The 26256-nt window shown below is 41.6% G+C and overlaps 1 protein-coding gene across 3 annotated transcripts; it reads left to right on the plus strand.

Annotated features, from left to right (window-relative positions):
• Positions 1–385: 385 nt before the first annotated feature.
• LOC121571976 (death-associated protein kinase 2-like) lies at positions 386–26022 on the plus strand. Of its 3 annotated transcripts, none has more exons than XM_041883806.2 (12): positions 386–452; positions 10942–11119; positions 11436–11657; positions 15417–15555; positions 16033–16162; positions 18589–18637; positions 21354–21380; positions 21554–21706; positions 22160–22205; positions 22304–22393; positions 23723–23809; positions 24390–26022. In XM_041883806.2, exons 2-12 carry the CDS (start codon positions 11055–11057, stop codon positions 24468–24470), a joined length of 1089 nt encoding a protein of 362 aa, XP_041739740.2. In that variant the 5' UTR covers positions 386–452; positions 10942–11054; the 3' UTR covers positions 24471–26022. The 3 variants fall into 3 exon arrangements, with proteins under 3 accessions (XP_041739740.2, XP_041739738.2, XP_041739739.2); XM_041883804.2 differs by lacking the exon at positions 386–452 and adding an exon at positions 1341–1586; XM_041883805.2 differs by lacking the exon at positions 386–452 and adding an exon at positions 1633–1921.
• Positions 26023–26256: the final 234 nt, after the last annotated feature.

The raw sequence follows: 26256 nt of genomic DNA on the forward strand, positions 1-26256 counted from the left end.
TTAGCACCCAAAAAACACCATTCTTCTGTACCTACGTTCAAGGACGGTTCACAGACAACAAAGAGAGAGTGTTCGGGTATTGTGGGACAAGTTCTTATCTCCCCTTACTCCCTAAAACAGCTCCTCACATTAATCACAGCTTGTTAGGTGAAACAATTCATATCAGTACAGTACAGACCTTTTATGCTTTAATCATTAATGCATTCTTTCTAAGTTAGTCATCCCATCCATTTATGAGAATAATAAATCCCCACAGTATTGTGTGCAGATTGATGGGGGGAAAGTCAAGGGGTCTGAATACTTTCGGAATACACTGTAGTCTATACAAACCGCACAATTGTTCAACGCTTTTGTTTGAAACAGCCGGTACATGCATAGATTTCGGATCTTGGCTGGACTGGCACGACTCGTGACGTCTCGGTGTGCAGCCACGAGGACAGTTTCGAAAACAGGTGAGCCTCTTTCCATGGCCTTATGCCTTTAGGTACCGATATTTACTCATACAGAAAAGCAGAACATAGCCGGGGTATCAGATCATGTTGCATTGCTGTGGTATGTCGCAATTCAAACGAAACAACGTTGCCTGAATGATTATAATAGGCTACATTCCTAGAACAGGATTCCAATAAATTGCTGGTATTTATTTTCATCCAGATGGGTCTATTGCAAAATGAAATGCACACAGTTGTAAATACCGGTTGTAGTGTTTTGTACGACATGCCATTCTCTCCATGTAGTGAGAGCGAGGGGTCCATTTTATATTAGTAATGTATAGGCTACTGTACAATCACATTCTCTATCCTAGTTCGTTTTTATGTGATACCCTACTGTAAATCTGGTTGTGTGTAGTGGTACTACTTCGAAGTGATGGGAATTGGGTGAGTGTGTGCACTTGAGCGAAGAGCATCGTGAGCTCTGCTGAGTTGAGCCTACATGAGTTCTCTGCGCTGTTCCCAGGGGAATGTGTTGTCTGTATTGTTTCAGTACCACATACCAGTAGACATCATAACATATTAATTGTGAGTTTCAAATCCATATATTTTTGTGTGCGCGCGCATTTTCCTTGAGCAATTCATGACTACACTGAAGAACTCCGTAGTGGCATAATCATTGGCGACCACAGCCACAAAGTCATTATGGCTAAACCCCGCCTATTTAAAAAATGTGTCTTCTTAAAAATGTTTAACCTTAACCACACTGCTAACCTTATACCTAACCTTAAGTTGAGACCAAAAAGCACATTTGAGTTTCATACAATTTTATGATAGCCAATTTTGACTTTGTGGCTGTGGTAACTAGTGCCAAACGAGGCATAGCCGGGCTGCACCCAGGCAAGCGAGCACTCCCAACAAAATTACACAGAAACTGAAGGAGGGGCAGAAATAAGGTGAACTTTTCCGCATTCCACGGCTAACTGTAAAGACCTCTGGCTGTAGGCCTATTTACACATGGCACAGAAAAGTTTGCTACGTCGTTGACTAGTCGTCGTCGTACTTGTCATGAAGGAAAAGTAATTGCAACACATTAGAAGACCACACGCTTATCTGTTTCAGGTTGCAAAAGAGCCTCGTCTGGCATTCAGTTGGGTGAGTTTCTCCTGATGTTCTTCTCTACGCATTTTATTATTTTCGGTGTTTTCTCTGACTTATGCTTCTCTCTATATATGTAATCCACCCAGACTACCCACCACATTTCGTACAATAAGTTATAAACACACAATAAACGATGCGCCACTCTATCACCCATTTTTCTGTCAAGTCCATTGCGTATCACTGCTGCAATCATAGCGCTCTGTCTCTCTCCCTCATTCCCGACGAGTTGAGTTTGAAAAACGGTGGAATACCTTTTGGAATAGAACATTTATTTTCGGGTTGTGTTCTGCTATGACCTGATGGGAGTAATGGATTGTCAGAATCTGAAGGTTAGTAATTTTAAAATGAGAAAGCTAGGCACGTTACACACCGTTTATTTTGGAGAAATTGTGCGCGTCGATGTTTGGTGTGAGTTATGGGATTTGTTTTTTTCATACCTGGTTGATCTGAGCTTCTGATTAAAAAAGTTTTGTTTTGCATAAAGTTTAGGCACCCTTCTTTCTCCACATTGGCTTTCATATTTCCCTAATTCCAACCTATTCAGCTTCCATATATCGTTATTGTGGTATCCATATGATCATAATCTTCTCTAAATATTTTGCTCTGTGTGGTGATCACTTCAGTTAGGAATTCATAGTAGTATTTTCTACGAATTCATTCCAATGAGTAGCTGGTCAACGACTTTATATTCACACACACACACAGGGGAAGGCCAAACTCAACATAATGTTGAAAAATGAACAGATCACATTCCCTTAGACACACATGTGTGGTCAGGGTCTGCAGTAGCCCAATAATGGATTAAAGGATCCTAACGTTACTCCTTATATGTCATGTTTAGAGGCAAATAGGCTCCAGCAGCTGAAACAACCTCTTCCTTACTCTTCAGAATAGACTGACCTAGATAAAGCAGTGAAGCCACGGTCTGTCAATTGTCTATTTTGGCCCACGTTCAGGAGTGAGGCCTCAGTTTTGGCCACTTATCAGACCTCTTGACATGATGTCATAGTGCACCGTTCAAAGACAAGGGACATTGTTCAACTGTAGTGTAATTGGGGGAAGGGTTGGTTTTGGAGTTGCGCGGGAGCTGCTTCTTGAATAGACGCAGTTGTTCTCAGGATGTTGTACTGTTGTTGACTTCATGGTATTGGGGTGGGAAGCTGGGGGTGGATCACGAGGGGAGTTTAGGAAATCCAGGCTGGCATTGGATTTACTGTTACATATGGGATGCAACAACATCTAGGAATGATTTTTAGCACATGGACGAGGGGAGGGGACATGCACATAAATACAGTTTTAGAGTGAAATAGTAAGTTATACAGGAAGACTCACAAACATGCTGTCACAAATAGACACATTTCCCTACTCTGATAGACAGACATGGTATAGTGTGTTCAACAGTCACTTGACCACTTCTCGTCCCATGTTGGTATCATCTCTCACTTTTCTTTCTTCTTCCCTCTTCAGTCTTATGCCTACGCGTATCTCCCTTCTCCCCTGTCTCGTCCTGCGACAGGTCATTAGCTCACTGTCTGTCTCTCGTCTGTATTCTTGTGTGTTTTATTCCTATTGTGTTACTATTTTTCTTTTTATTATAGTTTCTTTACTCTGCATTGTTGGGAAGGGCTCGTAAGCAAGCATTTCACGGTTAAGTCTACACCAGTTGCATTCGGCGCATGTAATAAATACAATATGATTAGATTTTCTCAAGGAGAATTTTCAAAAGTGCCGCATTACATAACCAAAGCAAAAAAAAAACATGCAGACACTCACTGATGCATGGGCTGATGTACTTCGACAATTGAGGCTTTTTGAGAGTTTCAGCCTGTAATTTTAATCACGTTTGTTTTCACACTATGGGTAGAGACAGAGTAATGCTCTGAACTTGCACTTCAAAACACTGGCTCACTCTTCAGTCCCTCAGAATGCACTGCTAATAAGGGCTTATGGGTCGTACCATTTGATTTCAATCACTTTTTGACCGCACCCCTTTTGATTGGAATGAAACTTCAGAAGATATTTGCCCATGGTAGAAGTGGTCAGAACTGCCAAAACATTTAGGAGATGGAGGTGCTCAAGGTTTACCCATTTTGCAGACCCCACTATACCATGAGACATCCATGTCTTCATCACTGGTAAAGATAAACTGTTGAGTTTGATACGGTTTAAAAGCTTGCAAACAGGGTTGTCAAACTATTTTATATTTTCTTGAAAAAATTGTCCCCCAAAAAAATACAAATGGTCATTTAATAAAAATAGTAAATTATCAAACGCCTCAACTCAGACTTTTTCAATTTTCGCATATGTTGTAGTTTAGACCCTATTTTACATAATCTGAGGTGTTTGTGTTGTGACTTCCATTGTTTGAGACACACCATACTCTTGAATACAGGGTGGTTGGCATTTCAATCATATAAATATAATTTATAGAATGGACATCCCTTCAGACCACTGCAATTTAGCTGGTACGTCATTGTACAGATGGCTGCCGGTCCACCCACCGTCGAACGTCAATTTAAAAGGGAATGTATGTTCTATTATCTATATTTCTATGATTTTAATAGGTTTCCTATGGAATATTGACAGTATAATTTAAAACAACTGATATTCCCATCAGGGGTTGGAACCCTAAATTATTTTCCAATCATTCCGTTCCGAGCAGAACTGATGTTTTGTTCGTCCCAGTGTTCTGACCAGAAAATTAAGTTCTGAACTGGTTAGGAACCAGTTCTTAAAAAAAAAAAACATTTAGCTCATTAATTTACTCCAGCAATTTGCGCTGATAGAGCAGCTTGCTGTTGAAAGGGTAAGATATTTGTTTACATGTTTGATTGGTCGGATAAGTGCAGGTTTGAGATGCTACTGACATTTCGCGGGGGTGGACATGGAGGGGGCTTGGCTTGAAGCGCTGAACATCATGACGTGAATTGCAATGTGTTTAGGCTATTACTAGTACTATAACTTCACTGAATTACAGAATGTGTATATACTAGAAATTAGGAATATTTCTGGAACTAAAACTACTTTCTTTTTTTTACCGGTTCTCAAAATGTGAAAATAATGGTTTTGTTCCGGACACTTTAACTCACTTTCGTTCTTTTTCGGTGTTTGGTTCCCTGAACCGGTTCCAACCCCTGATTCCCATTCAAGTCAACATTTTCTGATGTGTGGATATCCAACCATCTTTGTGCTACCGTTTGAAAGCTAACATGGAAATTTAATACAGTTCTCAGCCAAAACATGAGACCCACCCTGTATTCAAGAGCATGCTGTGTCTCAACCAAGGACAGGCACAACACAAATGCCTCAGAGTATGTAAAATAGGGTCTCAACTACAACATATGCGAAAAAGAAAAAAATCTGAATTGACAAGTTTTTAGACAATTGACATTAAAGGGATATTTTGGCAATGAGGTCCTTTATCTACTTCCTCCAAGTCAGATGAACTCGTGGATACCATTTTTACTAGTTAGCAATTGCGCTAGCGCTAGTTAGCAACTTCCTTCAAACTGCACGCAGAGATGTAAAAATGGTATCCACCAGTTCTTCTTACTCTGGGGAAGTAGATAAAGGTCCTCATTGCAAAAATCCCAAAGTATCCCTATAAATATATACAGAACTAGTCACAAGTTTGTCACACCTACTCATTCCAGGGAATAATAGTGAAGACATCAAAACTATGAAATAACACATATGGAATCATGTAGTAACCAAAAAAGTGTTAAACAAATGAAAATACATTTTATATTTGAGATTCTTCAAATAGCCACCCTTTGCCTTGATGACAGCTTTGCACACTCTTGACATTCTCTCAACCAGCTTCACCTGGAATGTTTTTCCAACAGACTTGAAGGAGTTCCAACATATGTTGAGCACTTGTTGGCTACTTTTCCTTCACTCTGCGGTCCGACTCATCCCAAACCATCTCAATTGGGTTGAGTTTGGGGGATTGTGGAGGCCAGGTCATCTGATACAGCACTGGTTAAGTGTGCCTTGAATTCTAAATAAATCACCAGCAAAAGCACCCCCACACCATAACACCACCTCCATGCTTTACGGTGGGAAATACACATGCAGAGATCATCCGTTCACCCACACCGCGTCTCACAAAGCCACGGCGGTTGGAACCAAAAATCTCCAATTTGGACTCCAGACCAAAGGACACATTTCCACCGGTCTAATGTCCATTGCTCGTGTTTCTTGGCCCAAACAAGTCTCTTCTACTTATTGGTGTCCTTTAGTAGTGGTTTCTTTGCAGCAATTCGACCATGAAGGCCTGATTCACACAGTCTCCTCTGAACAGTTGATGTTGAGATGTCTGTTACTTGAACTCTGAAGCATTTATTTGGGCTGCAATTTATGAGGCTGGTAACTCTAATGAACTTATTGTCTGCAGCAGAGGTAACTCTGGGTCTTCCATTCCTGTGGCGGTCCTCATGAGAGCCAGTTTCATTATAGCGCTTGATGGTTTTTGCGACTGCACTTGAAGAAACGTTCAAAGTTCTTAATGTTCCTTATTGACTGACCTTCATGTCTTTAAAGTATTGATGAACTGTTGTTTCTCTTGCCATAATATGGACTTGGTCTTTTACCAAATAGGGCTATCTTCTGTATACCCCCCTTACCTTGTTACAACACAGCTGACTGGCTCAAACGCATTAAGAAGGAAAGAAATTCCACAAATTAACTTTTTTAAGAAGGCACACCTGTTAATTGAAATGCATTCCAGGTGACTATCTCATGAAGCTGGTTGAGAGAATGCCAAGAGTGTGCAAAGCTGTCATCAAGGCAAAGGGTGGCTATTTGAAGAATCTCAAATGTCCAAACCTTTTGACTGGTAGTGTGTGTGTGTGTGTGTGTGTGTGTGTGTGTGTATATTTTTTTTGATAAGAAATAAAATAGTTGACCAACCCTGTTTGTAAACTTTTAAATTATCAAACTCTATATTTTCTAGTGATGAAGATATGGATGTCTCATGGTAGGGTGGGTATGCAAAATGGGTCAACTTTGATTACCTCGATCTCCTAAATGTTTTGGTATTCAGGTCCAAAAAGTTACTTTCTGACTACTTCTACCATAGGCAAATATGTATAGAACATTTAGTTCAAATTTGTATTTATTATGGATCCCCATTCTCTTCCTGGGGTCCAGCAACATAAGACAGTTAGATACAGTTTGAAATACTACATGACATTACATTTCATAACACCTTACACAACACCATTTAGTTTGTTCCCTCAGGCCACCATTTGACCAACACATATTTACAATAGAACATCCATGTGCACGTATGTGTAGATTTCGTGTCTTATGTACAGTGGGGAGAACAAGTATTTGATACACTGCTGATTTTGCAGGTTTTCCTACTTACAAAGCATGTAGAGGTCTGTAATTTTTTATCATAGGTACACTTCAACTGTGAGAGACGGAAAAAAATCCAGAAAATCACATTGTATGATTTTAAGTGATTTAATTTGCATTTTATTGCATGACATAAGTATTTGATCACCTACCAACCAGTAAGAATTCCGCCTCTCACAGACCTGTTAGTTTTTCTTTAAGAAGCCCTCCTGTTCTCCACTCATTACCTGTATTAACTGCATCTGTTTGAACTCGTTACCTGTATAAAAGACACCTGTCCACACACTCAATCAAACAGACTCCAACCTCTACACAATGGCCAAGACCAGAGAGCTGTGTAAGGACATCAGGGATAAAATTGTAGACCTGCACAAGGCTGGGATGGGCTACAGGACAATAGGCAAGCAGCTTGGTGAGAAAACAACTGTTGGCTCAATTATTAGAAAATGGAAGAAGTTCAAGATGACGGTCAATCACCCTCGGTCTAGGGCTCCATGCAAGATCTCACCTCGTGGGGCATCAATGATCATGAGGAAGGTGAGGGATCAGCCCAGAACTACACGGCAGGACCTGGTCAATGACCCGAAGAGAGCTGGGACCACAGTCTCAAAGAGAACCATTAGTAACACACTACGCCGTCATGGATTAAAATCCTGCAGCGCACGCAAGGTCCCCCTGCTCAAGCCAGCGCATGTCCAGGCCCGTCTGAAGTTTGCCAATGACCATCTGGATGATCCAGAGGAGGAATGGGAGAAGGTCATGTGGTCTGATGAGACAAAAATATAGCTTTTTGGTCTAAACTCCACTCGCCGTGTTTGGAGGAAGAAGAAGGATGAGTACAACCCCAAGAACACCATCCCAACCGTGAAGCATGGAGGTGGAAACATCATTCTTTGGGGATGCTTTTCTGCAACGGGGACAGGACGGAGTGGGCCAAAATCCCTGCTGCAGTGTGTGCAAACCTGGTCAAGACCTACAGGAGACATATGATCTCTGTAATTGCAAACAAAGATTTCTGTACCAAATATTAAGTTCTGCTTTTCTGATGTATCAAATACTTATGTCATGCAATAAAATGCAAATTATTACTTAAAAATCATACAATGTAATTTTCTGGATTTTTTGTTTTAGATTCCGTCTCTCACAGTTGAAGTGGTACCTATGATAAAAATGACAGACCTCTACATGCTTTGTAAGTAGGTAAACCTGCAAAATTGGCAGTGTATCAAATACTTGTTCTCCCCACTGTATGTGTGTCTCTGTCCTCCCGAGTGGTCTAAGGCACTGCATCACAGTACTAGCTGTGCCGCTAGAGATCCTGGTTCGAATCCAGGTTCTGTCGTAGCCGGCCGCGACCGGGAGACCCATGGGGCGGCGTACAATTGGCCAAGCGTCATCCAGGGTAGGGGAGGGAATGGCCGGCAGGGATGTAGCTCAGTTGGTAGAGCATGGCGTTTGCAACGCCAGGGTTGTGGGTTCGATTCCCACAGGGGGCCAGTATGTAAAATAAAATAAAATAAAAATAAATAAATACAATTTAAAAAAATGTATGCACTCACTAACTGTAAGTCGCTCTGGATAAGAGCGTCTGCTAAATGACTAAAATGTAAATGTCTTCACAGTCCCCACTGTTCCATAAGGTGTATTTTTATCTGTTTTTAAATCACATTCTACTCATCAGTTACCTGATGTGGAATAGAGTTCCATGTAGCCATGGCTCTATGTAGTACAGTGCGCCTCCCATAGTCTGTTCTTGACTTGGGGATTGTGAAAAGACCTTTGGTGACATGTCTTGTGGGATATGCATGGGTGTCCGAGCTGTGTGTTAGTAGGTTAAACAGACACCTCGTTGCATCAACACTTCTTTCAAAAACAAGTAATGGTAAAGTCAATCACTCCTCCACTTTAAGCCATGAGAGATTTACATGCATATTATTGTTAGCTCTCCGTGTACATTTAAGGGCCAGCCGTGCTGCCCTGTTCTGAGCCAATTGTAATTTGGCACCTGACCACACGACTGAACAGTAGTCCAGGTGTGACAACTAGAGCCTGTAGGACCTGCCTTGTTGATAAACCCTGGATTGTAAACCATGACAGTTTACAATCCAGGGTTACTCCAAGCAGTTTAGTCACCTCAACTTGCTCAATTTCCACATTATTTATTACAAGATTTAGTTGAGGTTTATAGTTTAGTTTGAAATATTTAGGACCAACTTATTCCTTGCCACCCATTCTGAAACTAACTGCAGCTCTTTGTTAAATGTTGCAGTGATTTCAGTTGCTGTAGTAGCTGACGTGTATAGTGTTGAGTCATCCGCATACATAGCCACACTGACTTTACTCAAGGCAAGTGGCATGTCATTAGTAAAGATAGAAAAAAGTAAGGAGCCTAGACAGCTGCCCTGGGGAATTCCTGATTACGTTGGAGAGGCTTCCATTAAAGAACACCCTCTGTGTTCTGTTAGACAGGTAACTCTTTATCCACAATATAGCAGAGGGTGTAAAGCCATACCATATACGTTTTTCCATCAGCAGACTATGATCAATAATGTCAAAAGCCGCACTGAAGTCTAAGACAACAGCTCCCACAATATTTTTTATCATCAATTTCTCTCTCACAAATGACTGATTGGCTAAGTGCTGTGCTTGTTGAATGTCCTTCAAAATATGCATGCTGAAAGTCTGACAATTTGTTTACAGTAAAATAGCATTGTATCTGGTCAAACACAATTTTTTCCAAACGTTTACAAAGGGTTGGTAACAGGCTGATTGGTTGGCTATTTGAGCCAGTAAAGGGGGCTTTACTATTCTTGGGTTGCAGAATGACTTTTGCTTCCCTCCAGGCCTGAGGGCACACACTCTCTTGTAGGCTTAGATTGAAGATATGGCAAATAGGCGTAGCAATATCGTCCGCTATTATCCTAAGTAATTTTCACGTCCAAGTTGTCAGACCCCGGTGGCTTGTCATTGTTGATAAACAACAATAATGTTTTCATTTCTTCCACACTCACTTTACGGAATAAAAAATTACAATGCTTGTCTTTAATAATTTGATCAGTTATACTTGGATGTATAGTGTCCGCGTTTGTTGCTGGCATATCATGCCAAAGTTTGCTAATCTTGCCAATTAAAGTAGTTGGCAATATGTGATGGATGAGCCATCTGATTCAATGAATGATGGAGCTGAGTTTGCCTTTTTGCCAAAAATTTCATTTACGGTCTTCCAAAGCTTTTTACTATCCTTTTTTTATGTTATTTATCTTTGTTTCATAGTGTAGTTTATTTTTATTATTCAGTTTAGTCACATGATTTCTCAATTTGCAGTATGTTTGCCAATCAGTTGTGGAGCCAGACTTATTTGCCATTCCTTCAAAATGGGTGCGGTCAAAAAATGATTGAAATCAAATGGAACGACCCTTATGCCACTACTGTTGATTCATTGTTCTGTCACTGTTTGTGGTTTTAAGTTATTTGTGCTGCAATAGAGCCCCCTCCTTATTATGAGCCAAATCCTAATTTCAGATACGCACTTAGGCCTATAACTCGAGCTAAAATCATCCATTGGCCTCAACTGAAGATATGTCTCAACATTTGAGTTGCGGGTGCACATCTCAAGCACATCTCAATATTGGTGTTGTTTTTTGTGTGACGTGCCTTAATGTGTTTGGACCCCAGGAAGAGTAGCTGCTGCCAAGGGGATCCATAATAAAGACCCCCAAAAAGTCAGGATTCAATGAATCCCCTATGCCCCTCAAACTCAACCCTGGACCTCGAAGCCAGTTCCACTGCATTTTTTTCATTGTTCCCCTCTAATCAGGGACTGATTTTAGACCTGGTACACCAGGTGTGTGTGTGTGTGTGTGTGTGTGCAATTAATTATTAGGTAGAACAGAACCTCCGGACCTCGTAGGGTAAGAGTTGAGTACCCCTGCATGCTATCACGTTTGCCTTAGAACTGTGATATTGTTTTCTTTCTCTCTTTGTTCAGGTCCCGACCTGGTGAAGCCATAGTTGAGCGCACCATGCAGGACTTGGGCTTGAACCACCAGTAACATACAGAGGGTGGAAACTGAGGGATAAACTGTGGAGAAAAAGAGAAGTATGGCAGTCTTTAATCAGCTTGAGAATGTGGAAGACCTCTATGAGATCGGAGAAGTACTTGGGAGGTAAGGATTGTCATTATAAAAGGTCTTCTTGTATGAGGCTGTTTAAGTGAGGAAGGTATTTGAACTCTGAATTCAGTTACTTTTCAAGGTCAATTTTGCATATGCTGTCTTGCTGCATAGGTCAATGTGAACTAACATTCAATGTAAGCAATTGGAATAATTCAAAAACGGACTGAATTGTGTATAGAAAGAATACTTTTCAACATCACAAATGACATTGCAGAACAGCTACATAAATAAATCTGTGTTGTGTTCAGAAGGAATATATTTTTATTGGACAAACAACTACATTTTTGCACTCTGTCGCCGCCCCCAGTGGCCACTTTGGGCAGGTGCGGGAGGTGCGTGAGCGGGCCACGGGGGCTCGCTGGGCTGGGAAGTTCCTGAAGATCAGGAAGTGTGCTAGCAGCCGGCTGGGCATAGAGCGGAAGAGCGTGGAACGGGAGGTTGAGGTCCTGCAGGACCTAAAGCATCCCAACATCATGGCCCTGAAGGATGTGTTCGAGAGTCGGGCTGAGGTGGTGCTGGTGCTGGAGCTGTGAGTGGAGGGAGGGGAGGAGGAGGAGGAGGGAGAAAACCAATACTTTTTAATCCCAGGTCTGACATGAGATACATGCAGGGCAAGTCATTGATTCTGTTGATGTGGTTGAATTATGTAGTAGAGTTAAAGGAAAACTCCACCCAAAAACTATCTTTTGGTCCATTGTTGATATAATCCCAAAATGTTTTGGATGTCAGCAATCAAGTTTTCAAGATACAGTGGGGGAAAAAAGTATTTAGTCAGCCACCAATTGTGCAAGTTCTCCCACTTAAAAAGATGAGAGAGGCCTGTAATTTTCATCATAGGTACACGTCAACTATGACAGACAAAATGAGAATTTTTTTTCCAGAAAATCACATTGTAGGATTTTTTATGAATTTATTTGCAAATTATGGTGGAAAATAAGTATTTGGTCAATAACAAAAGTTTCTCAATACTTTGTTATATACCCTTTGTTGGCAATGACACAGGTCAAACGTTTTCTGTAAGTCTTCACAAGGTTTTCACACACTGTTGCTGGTATTTTGGCCCATTCCTCCATGCAGATCTCCTCTAGAGCAGTGATGTTTTGGGGCTGTCGCTGGGCAACACAGACTTTCAACTCCCTCCAAAGATTTTCTATGGGGTTGAGATCTGGAGACTGGCTAGGCCACTCCAGGACCTTGAAATGCTTCTTACGAAGCCACTCCTTCGTTGCCCGGGCGGTGTGTTTGGGATCATTGTCATGCTGAAAGACCCAGCCACGTTTCATCTTCAATGCCCTTGCTGATGGAAGGAGGTTTTCACTCAAAATCTCACGATACATGGCCCCATTCATTCTTTCCTTTACACTGATCAGTCGTCCTGGTCCCTTTGCAGAAAAACAGCCCCAAAGCATGATGTTTCCACCCCCATGCTTCACAGTAGGTATGGTGTTCTTTGTCCTCCAAACACGACGAGTTGAGTTTTTACAAAAAGTTCTATTTTGGTTTCATCTGACCATATGACATTCTCCCAATCCTCTTCTGGATCATCCAAATACACTCTAGCAAACTTCAGACGGGCCTGGACATGTACTGGCTTAAGCAGGGGGACACGTCTGGCACTGCAGGATTTGAGTCCCTGGCGGCGTAGTGTGTTACTGATGGTAGGCTTTGTTACTTTGGTCCCAGCTCTCTGCAGGTCATTCACTAGGTCCCCCGTGTGGTTCTGGGATTTTTGCTCACCGTTCTTGTGATCATTTTGACCCCACGGGGTGAGATCTTGCGTGGAGCCCCAGATCGAGGGAGATTATCAGTGGTCTTGTATGTCTTCCATTTCCTAATAATTGCTCCCACAGTTGATTTCTTCAAACCAAGCTGCTTACCTATTGCAGATTCAGTCTTCCCAGCCTGGTGCAGGTCTACAATTTTGTTTCTGGTGTCCTTTGACAGCTCTTTGGTCTTGGCCATAGTGGAGTTTGGAGTGTGACTGTTTGAGGTTGTGGACAGGTGTCTTTTATACTGATAACAAGTTCAAACAGGTGCCATTAATACAGGTAACGAGTGGAGGACAGAGGAGCCTCTTAAAGAAGAAGTTACAGGTCTGTGAGAGCCAGAAATCTTGCTTGTTTGTAGGTGACCAAATACTTATTTTCCACCATAATTTGCAAATAAATTCATAAAAAATCCTACAATGTGATTTTCTGGATTTTTTTTTCTCAATTTGTCTGTCATAGTTGACGTGTACCTATGATGAAAATTACAGGCCTCTCTCATCTTTTTAAGTGGGAGAACTTGCACAATTGGTGGCTGACTAAATACTTTTTTCCCCCACTGTATATAACTTTCGAAATACAGCCAGTATGATGCATTTTGTTTGCATCATGTCATGCTGCTTGGGCGGTAATATCTAATTTACATAAGTATTCATACCTCTGAGTCAATCATTTGTAGCAGCACCTTTCTTCAAGCTCTGTCAAATTGGTTGTTGATCATTGCTAGACAACCACTTTCATGTCTTACCATAGATTTTCAAGTAGATTTAAGTCAAAACTGTAACTCGGCCACATTCACTGTCTTCTTGGTAAGCATCTCCAGTGTAGATGTGGCCTTGTGTTTTAGGTTATTGTCCTGCTGAAAGATGAATTAATCTCTGTCTGGAGGAGAGCAGACTGAACCAGGTTTTCCTCTAGGATTTTGCCTGTGCTTAGCTCCATTCCGTTTCTTTTCTATCCTGAAAAACTCCCCAGTCCTCAACGATTACAAGCATACCCATAACATGATGCAGCCACCGCTATGCTTGAAATATGGATAGTGGTACTTACTCAGTAATGTGTTGTATTGGATTTGCCCCAAACATAACACTTTGTATTCAGTACAAAAACGTAATTGCTTTGGCACATTTTTTGCAGTATTACTTTAGTGCCTTGTTGAAAATAGGATGTATGTTTTGGAATATTTTTTATTCTGTACAGGCTTCCTTTTTCACTCTGTCAATTAGGTTAGTATTGTGGAGTAACTACAATGTTGTTGATCCATCTCAGTTTTCTCCTATCACGTCCATTAAACCATGTTACTGTTTGAAAGTCACTATTGGCCTCATGGTGAAATCCCTGAGCAGTTTCCTTCCTCTCCGGCAACTGAGTTAGGAAGGATGGCTGTATCTTTGTGACCGGGTATATTGATACTGTCATGCGTCAGTGTGTAGCGGTAGGACGGAGTCAGGCGCAGGACACAGAACTTAGTCAACAACGTACTTTACTTGTCAAGAGTAAATAACATATCTTCCACGCAGGGAAGAAAATACTGACTAACATGTCAATGACAACAAAACAACCACGCACAACACCATGAGGGAACCAGAGGGTAAAATAGGGAAACAAATTATCGTAATTGGAACCAGGTGTGTGCAAATTAGACAAAACAAGTAGAACACAGAAACTGATCGGTGGCAGCTAGTACTCCGGTGACGACGAACACCGAAGCCTGCCCGAGCAAGGAGGAGGAGCAGCCTCGGCTGAATTCGTGACAGATACACCATCCAAAGTGTAAGTAATAACTTCACCGTGCTCAAAGGGATATTCAATGTCAGTTTTCTATTTTTTTTACCCATTTACCAATAGGTGCCCTTCATTGCAAGGCATTGTAAAACCTCTCTGGTCTTTGTGGTTTAATCTGTGCTTGAAATTCACTGCTCGACTGAGGGACCTTACAGATAATTGCATGTGTGGGGTACAGAGATGAGGTAGTCATTCAAAAATCATGTTAAACATTAGTATTGCACACAGTGAGTCCATGCAACTTATGTGACTTGCTAAGCACATTTTTACTCCTGAACTTATTTAGGCTTGCCATAACAAGGTTTATGTCTTGACTCAAGACATTTCAGATTTTCATTTGTAAAAATGTCTATAAACAAGATTCCACTTTTGACATTATGGGGCATTGAGTGTAGGCCAGTGACAAAAAAAAATCTCAATTTAATCAATTTAAAATTCAGGCTATAACACAACAAAATGTGGAAAAAGTGAAGGGGTGTGAACACTTTCTGAAGGCACTGTATATGATATACTGCCCAAGCCTAATGCTGCGTTTTGGATCATATGATGCAAAATGCATCACACTGCCTGTATTTCAATATGTTGAAAGTTATATATTTTTAACTTTATTACTAACATGCAAAACAATTTGGGTCTATATCAACAATGGACTAACGAAACAAATACCAAAATAGTTTTTGGGTGGAATTTCCCTTTAAGTTCTAACACCTCTCCATTTCTCCTCCTTCCTCTTTCAGTATTAGTGGAGGAGAGCTGTTTGACTTCATCGCTGTGAAGGAGAACCTGACGGAGAGCGACGCCATCGAGTTCATGAAGCAGATACTACTGGGCGTGGGCTTTATGCACAGCAAACAAATAGGCCATTTTGACCTAAAGGTAAATTATGCTAGTGTGTTTATTTAACATATTATCCAACTTATTTTGTTCGTTACTCACTCCATATGACATTTATGAATCCAGTGCTGCAATAGTCTGTAGTAGTGGTTTACATCTAACCTCCCCAATAACACTGCTAAAGTAGGATTACGCATAGAAATAGTAATACACAGCCTGTTCATTTATTGAATCCAAAATCCTAGGATTTTAGGTATGAGTGCTTAAAGTGAAAAGAGCATATCTTTATTCATCTATCCCAAAACCACACAAACATGCTGACACTGCTGCTTATTAGTGCAAACGTCCATGTCGCATGCTCATGTTTGCATCCACAGTTGTCACTAAGGGAGTGTGGCTGTGCACTAGGGTGTTGAAGAACGTGCTGTTCGTGGTCCGGTCGTTCAGCATGCTGTTGACCTTTATGGTCAGATTGTACTAATTTTGCATGTAAAATGTGTACTCCCCTTCCACGATCAGCCGGAAAACATCATGCTGTCGGACAAGATGGCGCCAAACCCCGACATTAAGATAATTGACTTTGGGCTTGCCCACAGCTTCCAGCCGGGGGAGGAGTACAAGTGCATGAGTGGCACCCCGCAGTACATTTGTGAGTAGTACAGTCCTTTCATACAAGTTAGGCCCTGTTTAAATACCATGTAAATTCATGCATCCTTCTACCTACAGTTGTTGTGAAGCACTTATTGACATGACTAGATTCTTGAGGGCTATGTAGTGAAACCTATTGCTTACATTATATGCAAATTGTCACACCAGTGATTACTTTTAGGAAGGAAACTGAAGAAAAGGACTAGGACAGACTAAACTAGGTTCAGGACTGTTTCTGCCATCCTTTGGTGCATCGGTCAGAATGCGAATCCGGAGATTTAGCAGTAATCCAGGTTTAGGGGTATTTATTATACAGTTGAACATGGGAACGAACAGAGGCACATGGGGGAGGGTTTGGAACAGAGGTAGGGCTTGTAAGGCCGGTAGGAAGGATGTACTTTAGGATGTGGCTTGTAAAGAAGATAGGATTGGATGTGGTGGTCTGGAAGGGAGATACAAAAGGGAAACATTAGAAATACATCAACATAAAAAGGTACAGACATGACAAAGTAGTGCCAAGTGACTTACAGGGAATGGGCTTAAGATAACCACAAACTAAGGAGGCTGCCAGGACTAAACATAAAAGGGCATTAGCATAGCATGGATATAAAAGATACAACATAAGTTCAGGCAGGTTGACTTACATTTCTCCTACAAGTTAAGGCACTGACTCATCACACAAATGATAGGGCCACCCCATGGCATCACCAAGCAAACTATTCTAGTGTGTAGGAAGGAGCATGCTGCTTAAATAGGGAACTGAAAGTGTTGGAAAGGGCAGAGGAGGGGTGATTTGGGAGTGGAAACAGGTGTGGTGGAAAGGGGCATGGCCTAGGGTAATTTGAGACCCTTGGCATGACCCTTCACAGCAGATACATTATTACAATTATTGGAACAGGCCCCTTGTAATGCAGTGCCTATGTGGCTGAGATCCCTACTGTGGTCTGTGGAAGTGAACACCTATTTCCAGGTGTTTCCATGGAGACAGTGCAAGAAGTGCACTGTCATGATCTGAGTTGATGGTGTTTTGATAAACTACGGTGGTTGCAATTCCAGTTGAAACAGGAAGCGATTTGGATGGTCTAGGATAGTCGCCATTTCGGTCATAACTACATTACCCTTCAACCCAAATCATTTCAGAAACCTCTTATCAATATAGTAATTATATTCTACATATATTCCAAATCTACATATTTAGTAATATATCACAAACCAAAAATGCTTGACAAAGCAAAAGTATCCTTAAAATCCTATTAGATTTTGAAACAACAGGTAGTTTGCCCAAAAAAATAGACATCTCAAGTTGTTTTCAAATACTAGCTGCTTCAACACAGATTTGGTCAGCATGATAAGGTTGGCATGGTTACAAACCTTGTCCAGTTTAGAATTCAAATGTGTTTGCCCAGCAGTAGCAGCTACACACAGTACTGTAGGTTTAAATAATACAATGCGACTGGTGGAGGAAGTCCCTGGAGTTTGACTGGGAGGAACAATCTATGAATGGTTTTCTGATGCAGTGTTTAGTTTGCATTCTTGAAAATGTTAAATTTTTCCTTCACAGATAGTGTGAAGTCTGACAGGCCTTCGGGGCTTGCGTGTTTTTCATAAATGCAGCTACATGCATAGACAAGTCTCTCAGATTGCTTTATTGGCACGAAATACAATTTGTAGATATTGCCAGAGCAGTATAGTGGTACAGCATTTCAGGAAATATAGTACAATGCAATGAGGATAATGAAATACTGTTAATTTCAGCAGTAATAATAATAGTACATACAGCTCCAAAAGTATTGTGACAGTGACCATTATATTTATTTATTTGTCTCTGTACTCAAGCACTTTGGATTTGAAATGATGTGTTTCAGATTATTTTGTGCCCAATAGAAATGAATGGTAAATAATGTATTGTGTCATTTTGGAGTCACTTTTATTGTAAATAAGAATAGAATATGTTTCTAAACACGTCTACATTAATGTGGATGCTACCATGATTACGGATAGTCCTGAATGAATCGTGAATAATGATGAGTGAGAAAGTTAAACGCATAAATATCATACCCCCAAGACATGCTGGAGGTTACCATTTTTGGACGGGCATGATATTTGTGCGTCTAACTTTCTCAATCATCATTATTCACGATTCATTCAGGACTATCCGTCATCATGGTAGCATCCACATTAATGTAGACGTGTTTAGAAACATATTCTAAGGAGACTATGTATAAAAAGTGCTGTAATTTCTAAATGGTTCAACCGATATGGATGGAAAATACCCTCAGATCAAAGCTGACAGTCTGCGCTTTAACTTCATAGTCAGTGTATCGTTTCAAATCCAAAGTGCTGGAGTACAGAGCCAAAACAACAACAAATGTGTCACTGTCCCAATACTTTTGGAGGTCACTGTATAATCATCTCTCTCTTTCTCAGCCCCTGAAGTGATCAACTATGAACCTCTGAGCACAGCTGTCGACATGTGGTGAGTGTGTGTCCCGCCACCTCTCCCAACATACACACTCACACACACTTATACATATACAGACACCTAACAGTCACACTGTGTTATTAGGGAAAGGAGAGAGGGTGCCTACACATGCCTGAACGCATCCCAAGGGCTTATTCATCAAGATGGAAGGGGGACATTCTTTGTGTGTGTGTGTGTGTATATGAGGTTATTATTGGGTAGCAAGGGATGTGGGATGGGTGTGTGTTTTGAGATTCCTTGATCTTTGAACCTCAAAACACACACCCATCCTACACCTCTTGCTACCCAATAATAACCTCTTAAATATACAAAGAATGTCCCCCTTCCATCTAGACATTACAGTGAAATGCTTACTTACAAGCCATTAACCAACAATGCAGTTTAAAAAAATAAAATAAAGTGTTAAGTAAAAAATAAAAGCGAATAACTAAAGAGCAGCAGTAAAATAAAATAACAGTAGGGAGGTGTCACGCCCTGACTCTGAGGACTTGTATTTGTTGAGTCAGGGTGTGTATTTTCTGTGTTGTGTTTGCTATGTCGATGTTCTATGTTTAAGATCTAGTATGTGTAGATCTATGTTGGCCGGGGTGGTTCCCAATCAGAGGCAGCTGTAGCTCGTTGTCTCTGATTGGGGACCATACTTAGGCAGCCTTTTGGCACCTGTTAGTTGTGGGATCTTGTTCCGTGTAAGGTATGTTGTGTGTATGCTACCTTGGACGTCACGTTTCGTTTGTTGTTTTGTCGTGGTGTTTAGTCGTAAATAAACATGTATGCTTATCACGCTGCGCCGTGGTCCGTCCCGTTCGTCAACGATCGTGACAGGAGGCTATATACAGGGGAGTACCGGTACAGAGTCAATGTGCGGGGGTACCGGCTAGTCGAGGTAATATGTACATGTGGGTAGAGTTAAAGTGACTATGCATAAATAATAAACCGAGTAGCGGCAGCGTAAAAGAGTGGGATGGGGTGGCAGTGCATATAGTCCGGGGTAGCCATGATTAGCTGTTCAGGAGTCTTATGGCTTGGGGGTAGAAGCCTTTTGGACCTAGACTTGGCGCTCCGGTACCACGCTGTAGCAGAGAGAACAGTCTATGACTAGGGTGGCTGGAGTCTTTGACCATTTTTATGGCCTTCCTCTGACACCACCTGGTATAGAGGTCCTGGATACCAGGAAGCTTGGCCCCAGTGATGTACTGGGCCGTACGCACTACCCTCTGTAGTGCCTTGCGGTCGGAGGCCGAGCAGTTGCATTTTTACATTTTAGTCATTTAGCAGACGCTCTTATCCAGAGCGACTTACAGTTAGTGAGTGCATACATTTTCATACTGGCCCCCCGTGGGAAACAAACCCACAACCCTGGCGTTGCAAACGCCATGCTCTACCAACTGAGCTACATCCCTGCCAGCCATTCCCTCCCCTACCCTGGACGACGCTGGGCCAATTGTGCACCGCCCCATGGGTCTCCCGGTCGCGGCCAGCTACAACAGAGCCTGGATTCGAACCAGGATCTCTAGTGGCACAGCTAGCACTGCGATGCAGTGCCTTAGACCACTGCGCCACTCGGGAGACATAGTTGCCATACCAGGCGGTGATGCAACCAGTCAGGATGCTCTCGATGGTGCAGCTGTAGAACTTTTTGAGGACCCATGCCAAATATTTTCAGTCTCCTGAGGGGGAATAGGCTTTGTCGTTATCTTCACAACTGTCTTTGTGTGTTTGGACCATTATAGTTTGTTGGTGATGTGGACACCAAGGAACTTGAAGCTCTCAACCTGTTCCACTACAGCCCTGTCGATGAGAATGGGGGCGTGCTCAGTCCTCTCTTTTTTTTTTTCCTGTAGTCCACAATCATCTCGTTTGTCTTGATCACGTTGAGGGAGAGGTTGTTATCCTGGCACCACATGGCCAGGTCTCTGACCTCCTCCCTATAGGCTGTCTCATCGTTGTCGGTGATCAGGCCTACCACTGTTGTCGTCGGCAAACTTAATGATGGTGTTGGAGTCGTGCCTGGCCATGCAGTCATGGGTGAACAGGGAGTACAGGAGGGGACTGAGCACGCACCCCTGAGGGGCCCCCGTGTTGAGGATCAGCGTGGCAATGTGTTGTTACCTACCCTTACAGTGTTACTGTTTCTGGTTGAATGCATTATCTACACACTATGAGTTCAGCCACTGTATAACAATCTGATTCTCTAGTGGGTTTCGGCTAGATACTGTGTTTGTTTTTACACAGAAATTAACTGTTTTGAGTCTAAAGGGTTGGACTTGATTGTTGTACAGTGGAATATGAGTGTACCCAGACGCGCTCCAGCCCAGCATTAATAAATGGTGCTAAAAAATGAGGACTTCGGGGAAAAATAATTTTACCCCAGGACATTTCACATTGTGACTATCCCCGAAAAAGTAAAGTAGCATTCAGATGTCTGCGTTGATCTTTGAGTTTAATTTTAGGGACAAACAGACAGGCTTATGTTTTCAATGTGTCATGCTCCTCCCCCAGAGCCTTAGGCAGGAAACTGTCAGAGGCAGCTGATTATAGTACATTTGGAAATACGAAAGCAAGCATTAAAGAACTACTCACCACAACCGCTCTGTCTACATCCTTTGGAATAAAGTTAAGATATTGAGATAAGAACTGAGTCTCTAGGCCTCTGTGAACAAAATAACCACATGACTGTTAGTTCTTTGTTTGTGTTTGCCTCCCCATATAGGAGCATCGGAGTGATCACCTACATACTGTAAGTTGAGGGAGAAAAGGGGGGTGCTACTGTACGTTTGGATTTACACATATGCCCAATTCCAAATCAACCCTTAGCCTACCATAACCCTGTACAAATGTGCCAATATTGCTATCTTCCTCTGTTGACTTGGAATTGGGCTATAGTAACAGCAACCTTCTCTATTTTTCCAGACTGAGTGGTATGTCCCCGTTCCAAGGGGACACAGACGAGGAGACACTGAGGAACATCATAGCCCTGAACTACAAGTTTGACGACCACCACTTCAGCATGACCAGTGCCATGGCCAAAGACTTCATCCAGAAGCTCTTTGTGAAAGATCTGAAGTAAATAATGCATTGGTCATGGGTAATTTGGCCTATTACGATGTCCTTTTACGACATCAAGACAAGTATGGAACGGTGACTGGAATAGTGAATGGATCACTTATTTTGTAACTTTGCACCTATCGTAAATGGATTGATACTTTTTCAGCCATATTTGGTTTTAAGCCTCTATTGATAGAATAGGAACTCTGTATTGTATGAATATATCACCCTTTGTCTGGCTGTCTGTGTTTGTCTGTCTGTCTCTGTGTAGTGAGATAATGACAGTTGAGAATGACGGCTTTCTTTTTCAGCTGCTTTTGATAGAATAGAACTTGCATGTATCGAATTAATAGATTACCCATTGTCTGACCGTCTGTGGCTGCCACTCTCTCCCTGCCTGCCTGTCTGCCTGTCTCTGTTCGTCTGTCTATGCCGATCTTATTGTCTCTCTGTCGGTCTGTCTCTGTGTAGTGAGAGAATGACCGCTGAGGAGTGTCTACACCACCCCTGGATCAAGGTGAGAGTCAGCAGCACAAGGCTTTGCTCCTTACAAACAGTTTAATATATGTACTTGTTTTTAATCTCCTTCACTTATTATCTCTCCCTCTTTTTTAGCCTCTGACACGGAAACAGGTGGCCAACAGGAATCGTTCCTCCATCAACATGAAGAACTTTAAGAAGTTCAATGCCAAGAGGAAATGGAAGGTGAGTAGGATATATGTCCTATTTTTGTCCTATAGTTTTATGCCATATCACATATTATTATGACACTGAATAAAGCTCAAATCTTGGAAATGTGCATGTGTTTTATTACGGATAATGAAATCAAACTGAGGTCATTGCTACACAGTCAATGCTTGTCTTCTGGAACTAAACGAACAAAATAGGGCATGAACGTGAGGCGGCAATGTTTTGTCCGAAAGGCCCTTTTCAAGTCTACTCTTGTCTATTAGAACATAAAGCACACTGACATTATAGTCTGAGACAACAGAGTACATGTTCACTAAATGTAGTTTACATAAGACAAACACAAAACCGGTTTTGAACTTACAGCTACATTGAGAAGCAGGGCCTATACATCGTAGTGTCAGTTAAGCCGGGCGGTGCTCAAATAAAACAACAACAACATATTGACACAGCAAGTGGGTCAGAGAAAGACTGAGCAGTGCGCCGAGCCTCATACATAGATCTGTATGTTCATGTGCAAAGTTTAAATGAATTAAAAACGCACATTTTAGCAAGGTGCTGAATTTCCTTGCTAAGACAGAATAATATGGTGTCCAGAATAATTAAAGTGTACCCAATCTTAAACATGTTCACGTATAGCCTCAATTATAAGGCTCAGGCTGATAGCAGTAATATGAAGCTATGTAGAGGTTGTAGTGAAGACGCTCTACTGAAGTTGACGTGTAACTTGACGTGTAAATGACCTTTTAGCACACTACTGTCAAATACAGTATGAAGATAGGCAGACACAGCTTCTCAAATAGAAGTCCCCAATCACACTTGTAGGTGATGTCATGACAACATTGGCTAGCTAAGATCACGTGCAGAGACACATAATCGGGTGTAACTGTCATCTCGCACTGAACTGCCAGGCTGTCAAATTAAAGGCAATCCTTATCTATATATATATAAGCTGTTTTTGACGAAAATGAAAACGTGTCAGTTTGTCACTTTCACGAGGTTGGAGTAATAACATGTTCAACCACTTAAGATATTTTCTCGAATCTAGGTTGTGCTTTTATATACCACTTCTCTCCTTCTCGCGATGTTGTGTCTCTCGGTTTAGAAACTCTGTGCTACTGTGGTAGTTAGTATTGCAGCTTAAAATATAATATTTTCAATCAATTTCTCTCGCTTTCTCTTTTATTTTGCTCTCTTCTATATTTACTCTTACTTACTCTTCTGTTCTCCTGATCTGTCTTTTTCTGTCTAACATCTCTTATGGTCCCCTGTCCCCTCTCTCCATCCTCCCCTTTTCGTTCTATCTCCTTTCATATCTCCTTTCCTCTGATCCTCTCTCTCTCCTAGATGTCATATAACATGGTATGGGTGTGTACCCGGCTGCGTCGACTGAAGCTGCAATGTAAGACTAGTGCACTGGCGGGCGAGGAACTGGTGAGTAAGGCTGCCATGACAGTCCAACTAAGAGTTACACTTGAACGAAACCCAGTACATTGGTTATTAAGTGTGGCCCTCATTTCCAACCTCTATTGTTAAAAAATGCTATTAATTGCAAAAATGCTTTATTTCCAGGCTTTGAAAATTAACAGGTAATATAGCCTACTGTATCATTAACTCAAATGGCTTATCAACCAAGCTTTGCTTATCTCTTGTTTTGATGTGTTTGATGATATCCTCACCAGTTGAAAAGCAAGCCAAATATTGGAGTGGAATGAGTGAGGAGTTAGGAAAATCGCATAAATAACGACTAAAAAGGGAGGGTGAGGGTAAAAAACAATGCAAAGAAATTGACTGTATTCAAATACCCTTTGCACACTACTGAGCCAAATTGAGCTAAGCAAAGTTGTACTGGACTGGCCTGCCTGGTTACGCATTCACCCTAGTTGCTTGAACTGTTCTGAAAATAACAATGTGAAACTAAAATAACCGAGCCAGCACACTATGATTTGTGTCTGCCCTATAGTGTGAATCCGGTAAAAGATAACTAACCTGCTGTATCTCTCCTTGTCATCAGAGACAGTGTGAGAGTGACCAGGAGGACACAGAGACCAAGCCAGCCTCTCTCATTCGCCGGCGACTCAGCAACAGTTCATAGACTCGACCACCAGGAGGGAGACAAAGCATCAAGCTGCAATGCACACTTCCCTTTACAGTGACACAACCAAGCCTACAGTATTTGCCCTCCCCCTTTACCAGGCCTCGAGGGAGGGTAAGACCAAGACAGGCTGACACAAGTGCCAGGCACACAAGGAATTTTCGGGCTCTATGTCCCTACATGAGACTTTTCCTTGATGAAGTGGAATGGAATCTATAGAACAAGGCCCGTCAAGGCTCAACTTTAGGCTCAATGCACTTCAGGTGGATTGTTTTTAGAGCTCTGCTCAGTATCACTGTGGTTTATTGCATGTTTTTATGGTGCTTTTGCAGTTGTAAAGGTCAACTGATAGCAGGCGGCGACATTATTGTTCTTATGGTGAAGTTACTGATTTGGGGATGAACAGTACTGGATTGCCAGGTAGGTCACCCGTGATACAAGTCAGTATTAGACGTCCATCCATGTCGGAGGATGTCAGGAGATGACTGGTAAACCGGCCACTAGGGGCAACAGTGAGCGCTGTTACCTTCAAGTGGGTTTAAGTTTTGCTATGGATGGGGATGGTGGATGGGTGTAAGCATCTGTCTCTGATTCCAAAGGTTCCATGTTTGAAACCAGCAATATAATTTTAAAAATTAAACCTATCCCAGACCTTAACCCTTACCTTAACCATTCAGAGTTAATGCCTAAACGTAACCTTAAACACTTCAAAATGTTACGTTTGGAACAACTTTGAAATATGACGTTTGAGAAACATGGATGAACGTCTAATTCTGATGTGAGACTGTGAAAGCTTGTAGGGATTGAACCACGTAGGGTTGTTTAAACCTGAGGTATATCTGTACATCTAGTATGTTCCCCATAAGAGGGTGGATGGAATTTAGCAGGTTTTCATCTTCGTAATGTGTTTTTGACAAATATAATGCTATACAATGATAAAATATCTAGTGTCCTAAACATGATTACGAAGTGCTCTCATATTGTACGATGGACAAATGTTTTAAGATAACTGACCAGTAAAAATAGCACAGCAAATCAACTTTTAAAGGTTCTATAAATTCTAGTTTTACTAATCCAATACTGTCGTCCTGCATACAGTAAATACTCTGAACACTCCTCGCTCTACTGCAGTGTTTCCCAACCCTTGTCCTTGAGCACCCCCAACAGCACACATTTTTATTGTAACCCTGAACAAGCACACCTGATTCAACTTGTCAACAAATCATCAAGCCCTCACTGAGTTGAATGAGGTGTGTTTGTCAAGGGCTACAACGAAACTGTGTTGTTGGGGGTAGTCAAGGACCAGGGTTGGAAACACTGCTCAACTGAACCAGTAGCATTACTGAAGATCATACAGTGATGCATGCCAAGTAACGTGACAACATGTTGGTCTATGAATTGTCTTTTTGTGAGAACTATATACGTTTTCTGTTTCTCTAAGAAGTTCAAGAATTTCATTTTTTTTGTTTATTTGATCATAACCTTGTGAAAATACATTAAATCGACTGCCAGTGTTGTGTGGTTATTTTAAATAAAGGAACATTGTTGTCAACAGGTTTTGTGAATACATTTTGGAATCATCCCCCTTGCAAACTTTTCAAATCATAGGGAATAGAACAATAGTGCAGGCCATACTTTTTTATCAGCTCTTAATATTCTAACTTGGACCAGAGCTTTGCACCTCTGCACTAGTTTAACTCTGCAATGTGTCATTGTTGGTCAGAGGGGACCTGACTGCTGTCAAGCAGCATCCTTTAAGTGTTTGGGTAAATAGGAGCATGACCAT

This window comes from Coregonus clupeaformis, chromosome 8, assembly GCF_020615455.1.
Source record: "Coregonus clupeaformis isolate EN_2021a chromosome 8, ASM2061545v1, whole genome shotgun sequence".
Classification (NCBI taxonomy): Eukaryota; Metazoa; Chordata; class Actinopteri; order Salmoniformes; family Salmonidae; genus Coregonus; species Coregonus clupeaformis.

What these genes read in the sequence shown, in the direction of transcription:
- LOC121571976 (XM_041883806.2), top strand. Translation starts at nt 11,055, where the DNA reads ATGGCAGTCTTTAATCAGCTTGAGAATGTGGAAGACCTCTATGAGATC. An exon ending in ATCGGAGAAGTACTTGGGAG is followed by an intron (nt 11,120 to 11,435) that starts GTAAGGATTGTC and finishes CGCCGCCCCCAG; the next exon opens with TGGCCACTTTGGGCAGGTGC. An exon ending in ATGCCAAGAGGAAATGGAAG is followed by an intron (nt 22,394 to 23,722) that starts GTGAGTAGGATA and finishes TCTCTCTCCTAG; the next exon opens with ATGTCATATAACATGGTATG.